The sequence below is a fragment of the Balaenoptera ricei genome, chromosome X (genome assembly GCF_028023285.1).
Source record: "Balaenoptera ricei isolate mBalRic1 chromosome X, mBalRic1.hap2, whole genome shotgun sequence".
Lineage (NCBI taxonomy): Eukaryota > Metazoa > Chordata > Mammalia > Artiodactyla > Balaenopteridae > Balaenoptera > Balaenoptera ricei.
Genome location: NC_082660.1, coordinates 45,500,377 through 45,511,363, shown reverse-complemented (window position 1 = coordinate 45,511,363; position 10,987 = coordinate 45,500,377). Strand labels below are relative to the sequence as shown.

The 10,987-nt window shown below is 38.8% G+C and overlaps 1 protein-coding gene across 1 annotated transcript; it reads right to left on the bottom strand.

The window, feature by feature from the left end:
- Positions 1-9,694: 9,694 nt before the first annotated feature.
- Positions 9,695-10,043, bottom strand: LOC132357236 (small ribosomal subunit protein eS27). Its single transcript, XM_059910509.1, has one exon. The coding sequence runs from the start codon at positions 10,014-10,016 to the stop codon at positions 9,762-9,764; it is 255 nt and encodes an 84-aa protein (XP_059766492.1). The 5' UTR covers positions 10,017-10,043; the 3' UTR covers positions 9,695-9,761.
- Positions 10,044-10,987: the final 944 nt, after the last annotated feature.

The window sequence follows — 10,987 nt, the reverse complement described above, 5'->3', positions numbered from 1 at the left end:
GTGGCAGGGTGATGTCTGCATATTCTGGAACCTGAGATAAGCTTCTTTTTGTCTTTCTTCGCTCACTCATTCAACAAACTGTAATAGAGGTAAAATCATGCATAGGGTACTGTGGGAGCACAGAGAAAAGAACTCACTGGAGGGTGGGGTGGGCAAGGGGAGGGTGTTAGAAAACATTTCTCATAGACGGTGGCATAGCCTCATTCAGCAGCCACTGCAGTGCCATTTCAATAAGTGAATGCGTAATAAATGGCAGTAATAATACCATTACCTAAATAAATAATGGAAATGGAAGAGAGTTGGCAGACATCACTTGATTTTAGAATTCTTAGTGAAAGCAAGTTAGGGAAAGGATCTTGAGGCTTAAGGGTATGGGATTTGCCAGGGCTTAAAGCATTGGTTCTTTATAAGAAATAAAAGATGAGGGAATAAAAAAAGAATCCCCAGGTGCCTCTTACGTGCCATATATTTGATGTATATTATTTCATTTAGTACCCAAAAGAATCAGAAGAGATGAGTTTTTCCTACCATTTTATAGTAATAACACTGGGGACAGGAAAGTGAAGTGATTTATAAATGGTGAAGATCAGTTTAACTTCAGTTTCAGTGATTCTTCCGTGAATACTGGGAGCAAACTCTCATATAGACCTTATTAATTACAAAACATGTTTCTTAGGGTGTTACATTTATTGAGCTATTTAATCCTCTCAACACCCCAATGAGGTAGGTACTAATATTACCATGTTATTTTACATGAGAATGAAATTGAAACACAAGGAAATTAAGCAATTTGCTCTAGATCATATAGCAAAAAATGATAGAGCCAGAAATCAAACACAAGTCATCTGTCTCTCAAACCATATATACTAGGCTGCTTCCACTATGTTAGGCCTTATTAGCTAGGAGGAGTAATTTGCCTTCCCAATTCTACCAGACCATTAGTGCAAATTCTTCCAGTAATGGTGAGTGACTGGGGTAGGTATGATAGAGAATAGGAAAAGAGATCTGGAGTCAGCAGGGGAAATCAGCATTTCTTACTACCTCTTTTCTTCCCCTGCTTTACTCCAAGGTCAGAGAGGTGGTGGGTGGCAGCCAAGGGGCACAGGGGCCACAAACCTCTCCCTCACCCTTGTCGCTGAGTCTAACAAGGGTATAGTCAATCTTTCTAGAGATACTGCATGATGAACCCCCTCAACCTCATCCTAGAGAAATGCACAATGATTGGTGCTGGATCCTTAAATTTCTCCTCAGTTTGCCCTATTTTCTGCCCAGGATGTACCATGCCAAAGAGAAATGTCAGAGTTAACTCACGATGGGGGTGTCCCCTTTAAGGAAGTTTGAGGGGAAGCATGACATTTTCTAGTTCTGAACTGCAGGGACCCAAGGTAAGGAGTGAAAGAAAGTTCTAGACCAAAGCAAGCCCCGTGAGAACTCACTGTCCTTCCAGCAACGAGCCTGTTGATTTGCCCTCATATAGGTTGTCAAAATTAATGTCTTCCCTGACCCCCTCACTATCCAACTTACCTTTCACTTCTGTTGCCTTGGTTTTTGACAAAGTAGCTGACTGTATGTCATAAACATTTGTCAGGTCACTTTAGTAAATGAGTTTCAGTAATGTTTGTTAGTTGGTTTTAATAGATAGCCAAGTAGAGCAGACAGGAGGGGCTGGTCCCGACTGTGCCTCCTAAAGGCACTTCCATCTGATACACCAATCACACGCTGCATGCCAGTCAATGACATTCAACTCAGGTTCCCCCACACATTCGGAATTGAGTTCATCATGCCAGATCCTGACTAAGCTGACTAGGATACCCCGGCTTACAGAAAGGCATACACTAATTGAAGCGGGCACTCCCCAATCCTACCATGAATAAGAAATGGCCCATATACTTGATCACTGCCCCCCAAGTTTCCATTCTGCAAGGCAGTACAGAGAGTGGTTTGTAACAAGCCAGAGAATTACCATTCTGAGTGTTTTCTGCAGCTTGACTTTATTACATCTTGAATTAAACCAATGTTGTGGCACCCACCCCCAGTAGAGGTGATGAATGGAGGTTAGCTCCGAGGATTTCTGAGGAAATAAAGTGCTTCTCCAACCTGTAGGCAGAAAAAAGTGTTGGCTGAAACCAAGCCTGCAGCAAGTGTTGTGTGAAAGGAAAGGGGGAGAGGAAGGGGGAGGGGGAAGGGAGATAAGAGGCTCATGGAGAAGGGTGAGAGTAAGTGGAATACTGGATAGCTAAGACCAGAGAGAAGGTGAAGGATGCAACAGCTGCTGATCAAGCCCCATAGCACAGAGCCAATATATCTGGAAGTTTTTTTTTTTTCCCTCTGGGAAATAACCAGATCAGTGAGCATATTAAGAACCTCATTGAGCAGAACTGTGGCTACAGCCGCTTGGAGCTTCCTTCCGGGAAGGCAAAAGACAATCTCCTGGATGTGGGAATGACTTGACGGGGTCGGGGGTAGAGGAAGATAGAGAATAGAGGGAAAGATGCGACAATCTGTAAAAGAATAGAAAACAAACATTAAAGGTGGGATCCAGATGTTGACATTTTCTTTGCTGTTCAATGTCAGAGTCTCGCAGGGGAAGAAAGAATTATACAATCCTCAAGGTGAAAGAAAGACACGTGCCAAATCACTGAGGGGAAGAGAAAACATCAGTAAACCATTCAAATGATGATCTGTTGTCAGGATTAGATACCCAGTGATATAAGTAAATATTCACACAGAGACTGTGTGGTGGTAACATTAATAATTCATACATTGGGTTGCTTCCCAGGGATCTATTTGCTATGATTCAAATCTGAGGCATGACAGAATTTGATGTAAGTTGGAGGCCCCAGGGATGGCTGCCTATTGTGGGGTTAGAAATAAAGCTACATAGGAGAGAATCAGATAAATTTTAGAACTAAGAAATCAACTAATTGAATCCTCCCCTTGACAGATAAAGACACTGTGTTTCAGAAGGGAAAGGCATTTGCCTTGTGAATTACTGTGAGATCTGGGCTTTTAAGCCAGGAACCAGTGCTCATCCACATACAATTGGTCACTGGTGCCATCTGTGTGGGTCTAGGATTGAGGAGAATTGGGACAAAGAGACACTAGAACCAAATGCAATCTCCCACCACCAAACTCATCTCCAGGAATCAGGAAGTGGATAGATCCTGAAATAGGTGTAAACAAAAGAGAAAAATGCCTGTGAGAAAGGTTGGGCCATCATAGTGAGAGAGAAATGGGCTTTTCATCTCATTTTCTGAATTAATTAAATGGAAACAGCATCAAATAATATGCAGTCAAAATGACACTCTAGCATCATCTATAAATTGAAAAGTATTTTTTAAGATGCTTGTATGTGTTCCATACTGTGCAAGGCTGTGAGAGATGTAGGTGAGACATAATACTTAATTTGCTCTCTCAAAGGAGATCTCCATGTGGGTGGGGAAAACAGCTCTAGCAAGTGAATCTGGCTACCAAAGGCCTGGGTTTTCCAGATCAGTCCTCATTTAAAATATTCTGCTCCATGATCCCCGTTGTATATTCATAGCTGCAAAACAGCATCTTAAATGACTTGGTTTAGAAAGTTTGGCTTTTCAGTCATTCAACATATATTTATTGGGTGTCTGCTGTGTGACAAGCACTGTACAAGGTGCTAGGGATACAGTGATGAGCAAGACAAAGTCTCTGGCTTCATGGAGCTTGTAATCTGGTGAGAGACACAGACAAGTAAACACACAGTTACAGTCATGGGATATGGGTTATCATGGAGTGAAACAGTGCTACAGGAACATAGAGGAGGGGACACTTTTATGCTTCCTGGAGGCTGAAAATATTTCTAAGAGGTGGTGATGGCTAAGGTAAAGACTGAAGGACAAGCAGAAATTAACAAGGCAAAAGAGAGTGAAGGGGATGGAAGGATATTCCTGGCAAAGGAAATAGCATGTGCAAAGTCCCCAAGGCAAGAAAGCAAAATATGGAAATTATTTAAGATCAACTAAGTGTCAAATCGTGGGTTACAAACATTAAATATATCACAAAGTCAGAAAGAGGGGAAACTAAAGGGGTTTTTGCAGGGGAGGGGGCGGTGAGTAGGAATGAAGTCTGGGAGAAATATAATTTTGACTTTCAAAAAATGGAAAAAGAAGGATTCTGCAAACTATTGACCAGAGTGTTTCGTGTTAATTCAGATCCATATTTCTAAATGTATCGTTAATGGACTAGTTTAAAAACATATTTAAAAAAAAAAAAAACAAAGCAGACCTCACCAAGTGTTACCCATGGCAGGCTAACTTCATTTTCCCTATTTATGGGATTATTAACTCAGGGAAATGCTACAAGCAGGGCATATCTGTGTGCCAGACAGTCTCTCCTGATATTTTTTTTTCAACAGTTGGAGAAATGAGGCTGGATGATAGTAGAATTTCATGATTCCCAACAGGGTGAATGAGCATCCCCAAACATGCAAGTGATAGGATATCAGATGTGAAGGAAAACAGAATAAAGAGGCACAAAAATCTTTCTTCTTAACCAGGCCATAGGTACTCTGTAACTAGAATGACCATATAGTTTATCATCCAAACTGGAACATTTTGAGAGTGACAGGGGTCATTTTTAACAATTATGTCAGTGAAATATGCATAAACCTGGACTGCCCCCAGGCAGACCGGGGTATACGGTCCCTGATCTGTAGTAATTTATCAAATGAATGAATGAACAAATGCATGAATGAATCTCATCTAAGAACACCACTTCTCCTTAAGTCCTTTTAAGTGTGCCACAGTCAGGAGACAGTATCAAGTATCTTTCTAATTCTCCACTGCTGCTTCCAAAGAATTACTCCTCATGTAAATATCCTTTTTTGAGGTTCGTATTTTCAGTAGGTGATCAATACCATGTAAAAACCTCCTGGTCATTCTTCCACATTTATTGAAGACTTTGAAACCTACCCTTAATCTCTCCCTCCCTCACACAAGGTTCACTGCCATTCTCAGGGGACTTCAGTGGTCACTAACCCATTCGTCCATGTGGTCTCACAGTTCTTCTTTCTCTCTTTAATTCTGGTGACCTTCTCTTTTCTGCTTCAGTTGCAACCCTACCTTAGACTTTGTTGGCACTTGGAACCGCTCCATTTCTAAAACTTGAACTTGAATATCCTATTATCCGACCATGCTTTCCTATGCTTCTAACTCTCTCACTCCCTTACTCCTAGGATATCAATTCTTCAGTCTCATTGAGACTTTAAGTTACATTCTTCAACCAGCATAGAACCCCTGAGCAATAGCTTCGCCTCTTTACTGTCCTCTCTCTGCTATTCCCTTTCCATCTTGTCCCTCCACTGTACCCTAACAATGCACCTGCCCTTTTTTCACCTATCTTAGGCTGAGTATGACTGGAGAAAAATCACACAAGCGTGTGGATTACTACCACTATAAAATCTTGATCTCCAACCTTTGCCTGATCTTCAAATGATCAGAAAATCTTCCTATGTGACCCTAATCCGATTCCCTTTTCAATACCCTCAGTGGCTATTTGAAACTTTCACCAAGCACTTCAAGTCCCCTACCCACCATATCTCCCAATACATTCAGTAGATGAACCTGCCTCCTATTTCACTAAGAAAGCAGACATCATCAGGACAGAAACTCTCAGCTTTATTCCTCTACCTAGAAACTTATCTTCACCTGCAACTACCCTAACCTCATCCCTCATGCCTCAGAGAAAAAGAGGTGTCTCCTTCTAACCAAGGTTTATTTCTTCATCTGTGCTCTTTATCTCACATTCTGTTTCCTCAAGAACCTTGCTCCATTATCTTTTCTCTCTTCTCTACCTTCAACATCTCCCTTACTACTGAAGTGGTCATTTTCAATGTCTTCAACTTAGACACAGTCATTTTCTTCAAAATTTGTTTAACTTATTTTGAAATAATTACAGATTCACAGGAAATTGCAAAGATAGTACAGAGTGGTCCCATGTACCCTTCACCCAGTTTCTCCCAATGATTATATCTTAATTATAGTATAATATCAAAATAGGAAATTGACATTGGTACAATGTGTGTGGATAGTTTAATGTCATTTTATCATATGTGTGTATTCCTGCAATAATCACTGCAATCAAGATATAGAACAATACCATCACCATAGGGTGTTCATCATGCTACTCCTTTATACTCCAAGCACCCCCTTACCCCTGTTATCCTTAACTCAGTTAACCATTGAACTGTTTTCCATCTCTATAATTTTGTAATTTGAGAATGTCAAATAAATGGAATCATACAGTATGTGACTTTTTGAGATTCGCTTTTTTCACTCAACATAATTCCTTTGAGATCCATCCAAGTTGTTGAATGTATCAGTAGATCATTCATTTTCATTGCTGAATGGTATTCCATGATATTAATATTACTATAGCTTACCCATTCAACTGTGTAGGACGTTGTGGTTGTTTCCAGTCTGGGGATATTAAAAACAAAGTTTTTGAAACTATTCTAGAGCCTGTTCATTTCCATGTAAATTTTATAACAAATTTGTCTAATGTCTACAAACAATCTTGTTGGGATTTTGATAGGGTTGCATTAAACCTATATAACACTCTGGGGAGAACTGTCATCCTTACTATGTTGAATCTTCCAATCCATGAACACGGTATATATCTCCATTTAAATCTTGTTTTTTTTAAGTCTTTCATCAGCATTTTGTAATTTCAACATACATATCTTATACAAGTTTTGTTAGATTTACACCTAAGTGTTTAATTTTTATTTTTTGAATGATATTATAAATGGTTTTGTATTTTGAATTTTGGTTTCTACATGTTCATTGCTAGTATATAGGAATAAAATTGACTTTTGTAGTTGATCTCATATCCTGTGACTTTGCTGAACTTACTCATTAGTTCTAGGAGTTTTATTGTAGCTTCCTTGGGATTTGATACATAGACAATCATGTCCTCTGCAAATACAGACAGTTTTATTTCTTCCTTTCCTATCTGTATGCCTTTTATTTCCTTATTGAACTGATTAGAACTTCCAGTGCTGTGTTGAATAGCAATGATGAGAACAGAAATCCTTGCCTTGTTTTAGATCTTAGGAGAACATTCAGTCTTTAACCATTAAGTAAGATATTACCTGTGGGTCTTTTGTATATGTTCTTTATCAACCTTAGGATGTCTCCCTCTATTCTTAGTTTGCTAAGAGTTCTTGTTGTAAAAGAATGTTGAATTTAGTGAACTGTATTTCTCCATCAATAGATATGATCATGTGATTTTTATTCTTTAACCTCAATGTGGTGGATGACATTGATTGATTTTCAAATATTGAAGCAGTCTTGAATCCCTGAAATAAACACCACTTGTCTTTCTGTTAGTGATTTCTAGTTTGATTCTATTGCAGTCGTAGAACAAACTCTGTATGATTTCACTTCTTTTAAATTTGCTGAGGTTTGCTTTATTACCCAGGGCATGGGTTCTCTTTGGTATATGTTATTTGAACACTTGAAAAGAATGTGTATGCTGATGTTTTTGGGTAAAGTGCTTTATAAGCATCAATTAGATCCTGTTGAGTTCTTCTATATCCTTGTTAATGTTCTGAAAAGTTGTTCTATTGATTGCTAACAGAGGAGTGTTGAAGTCTCCAACTATGAGGGATTTGTCTATTTCTTCTTTCAGCTCTACCAATTTTTGCTTCACATATTATGTACTTTGTAGGTTTGTTTATATACATTTAGTATTCTTATGTCTTCTTGGTGGATTGACCCTTTTATCTTTATGAAATATTCCTCTTTGTTCCCGGTTATTTTCTTTGCTCTGAAGTCTACTTTTATATAAAATTAATTTAGCCACTCCTGCTTTCTTTTTATTAATGTTCTCATGGTATATCTTTTTCCATACTTTTACTTTCACCCTATGTATATCATTATATTTGAAGTGAGTTTCTTGTAGACAGCATTTAGTTAGAACATGTTGTTTTTTTTTCAATTCACTCTGTCAATCTCTGTCATTGAATTGATGTGTTTAGACTATTTGCATTTAATGTAATTATTGATGTTAGGACTTAAGCCTACAATTTTATTTTTAACAAATCTGGTTTTCTGTTATTTGGTTTCTCAGTTCTCTGTTTTTTTTCTTACCTCTCTGTAAGTTATTTGAACATTTTTAGTTTAGTTTTTAATTTATCTCTTTGTATAGCATTTTAGTGATTAATCTTAGTCCTCTGCTATGCATGTATAACATCACATTCTACTGGTGTCAATATTTTTTCTAGTTACAGTTAAATATAGAGACATTACTTCCCTTTATGTTCCTTTGCTCTCCTCCATTTATAACATAATTGTCTTAAATATCTCCTCTCTATACATTGAGCACAGCATCAGTGTTATCATTTTTCTTCAACCATCAAATATAATTTATAAACTTGTGAGAAGGAAAGTGTATGAGTTTACTAGGGTTGCCATAACAAAATACCAGAAACTGGGTGGTTTAAACAACAGAAATTTATTTTCTTACAGTTATGGAGGCTAAAAGTCCAAAATCAAGGCATTTTTCAGGTTTGGTTTCCTCTGAGGCCTCTCTGCTTAGCTTGCAGATGACCATCGCCTTGCTGTGTACTCACATGGTCTTTCCTTTGTGTGCATTTATGTGTCCTAATCTCCTCTTCTTATAAGATCACCAGTCACATTGGATCGGTGTCCACCCATATGGCCTTATTTTACGTTAATCACCTCTTTAAAGGTTCCATCTCCAATACAGTCACTTTCTGAGGTCCTGTGGGTTAAGACATCAGCATATGAATTCTGGGGAGACACAACTCAGTCCATAACAGAAAGCTCATTGTATTTACCCATATTTTTGCTCTTTTGGCTGTTCTTTCTTCCTTCCTGATGTTTCAAGATTCCTTATTTTATAATTTCCTTTCTGTTTTGAGAACTTCCCTTGCCATTCTTTTAAGGTAAATAGGTCTGCCAGCCATGTATTCTCTTAGTTTCCTTCCTCTGAGAATGTCTTTATTTCTCCATCATATCTAAAGGATATTTTACTAGGTATAGAGTTCCGATTCAGAAGTTATTTTCTTTCAGCTCTTAAAGAAATCTTGTGCCATTTCCTCCCAACCTTAATGAGAAATTCACTATCATTCTGATTGTTTTTCTCCTATAGGAAACATCATTTTTCTAATGCTGCTTTCAAGACTGTTTTTATTTGTCTTTAGTTTTCAAAAGTTTGACTATGATGTGTCTTGGCATGGATGTTTTGAGTTCATTTAGCATCTTGAATCTGTAGGTTTGTGTCTTTTGCCAAATTAGAGGAAATTTCAGCTGTATTTTTCTCCAAATACTTTCTTAGTCCCACCCTTTTTTCCCCTCTTCTTCTGGAACGCCAATGACATGGAAGTTAGTGAGGCTTTTTTTTTTTTCAGCCTATTATTCACATTGGCTATTTTCTATTGCTCTATTTTCAAGTCCACAGAGTCTTTTCTCTGCCTTCTCTGTTCTGATATTGAGCCCATCCACTGAGTTTTTGAATTTGGTTATTGTACTTTTCAAGTTCTAAAATCTCCATTTGCTTTTTCTTTATATCTTCCATTTCTTTGCTGAGAATTTCTATTTCTTTGCTGAAACTTTCTCTTTTTTTATTTGTTTCAAGCATATTTGTAATTGCTCATTGAAGCTCTTTAACAATATCTATTTATTTTATTTTATTTTAATTATTTATTTTTTATCCAAAATGTGTTTATTGGGATGGTTTCCCATTCATCTTGATTCCAGGGGCTTTTAGTGCTGCTTCCGTCTGAAGGAGCACCCTTCTGTAAGCCTTGCTTTTCCTCCTGTAGGCTGACAGAGGACGGTAGAGCAGCCAACACACAAAACTACTGTTTGTGCATGGCTAAAGACGGTGGTGATTTTATAGCATCCTGGGCATTTCACATCCATGAAATAGGAATTGGGGCTCTGCACCAGGCGCTTCTTCTTGTGTTTCCTCTTCTCCTCTTCTGGAGAGGGATGAAGGAGATCCTTTGCGAGAGGCATGTTCTCGTGGGGAGGTCGTCACCGTCGGAAAGGTCTATTTTTAATTTTTTTGATAATTCTAACATCTGTGCCATCGTGTTGTTGGTGTCTGTTGATAGTCTTTTGTCATTCAAGTGGAGATCACCCTGGTCCTTAGTATGATGAGTCTTTTTTCTTAGTGAAGCCTAGACATTTGGGGTATTTTATTATGGGACTCAGGATCTTACTTAAATGTTTTGTTTTACAGGCCCTCTCTGATACCACTCTGGTGTGGGACGGGTGGGTGCTGCCTCATTACTTCCACGCCGGAATTAAAGTCCAGGTTCTCCATTAGGCCTCCATTGATATTCAGGGGGTGCATTGTTGAAAGTCTCAACTCTCCACAAGGCTTCCTCTGACATCACTCCAGCAAGTAGAGGGTGAGCTTCCTCATTACCACCAGGTGGAGATGAAAGTCCAAGCTCTCCTTGTGATTTTTCACTGACACCATGGAAGGGTGGTCCTGTCACCTCTTGGTGAGGATGAAAATCCCAGCTTCCCATTCACATTCTCTGACACTTCCCTGGCAGGGGGTGGCGTGGGGTTGGGTGCCTTGTTATAGCCTGGCATAGGGTGGAAGTCTGGACTCCCCATTTTGTCTTTGTTGACAATGGTGGGGAGGTGGTCCACAGATTTTTCTATGGTATTTGAGTGGAGTTTTCTGTCTTGCTACTTTCCCCCTTTCCTGGTCCTTTGTCTGGAGACAACAAGCTTTTCTAGGCCTTTTTATTTTCTGTGCCTATTGTTATTGGCCTCTCCAGCACCCGATCTGGGATATATGAAGCACGAAGTAAACCCAGAGGATTCACCTCTATGTCTGGCCTGCCTTCTTCTTTTTACCTTGTAGTCTTATTTTTGTTCTATAGAAAATTTCCAGGGTTTTTTGCTACATTTAGTGGGCAGAATAGGGGAAACTATGTCTACTCAATCTTGCTTGAAGTACGAGTCCCATA

What these genes read in the sequence shown, in the direction of transcription:
- LOC132357236 (XM_059910509.1), bottom strand. Translation starts at nt 10,016, where the DNA reads ATGCCTCTCGCAAAGGATCTCCTTCATCCCTCTCCAGAAGAGGAGAAG.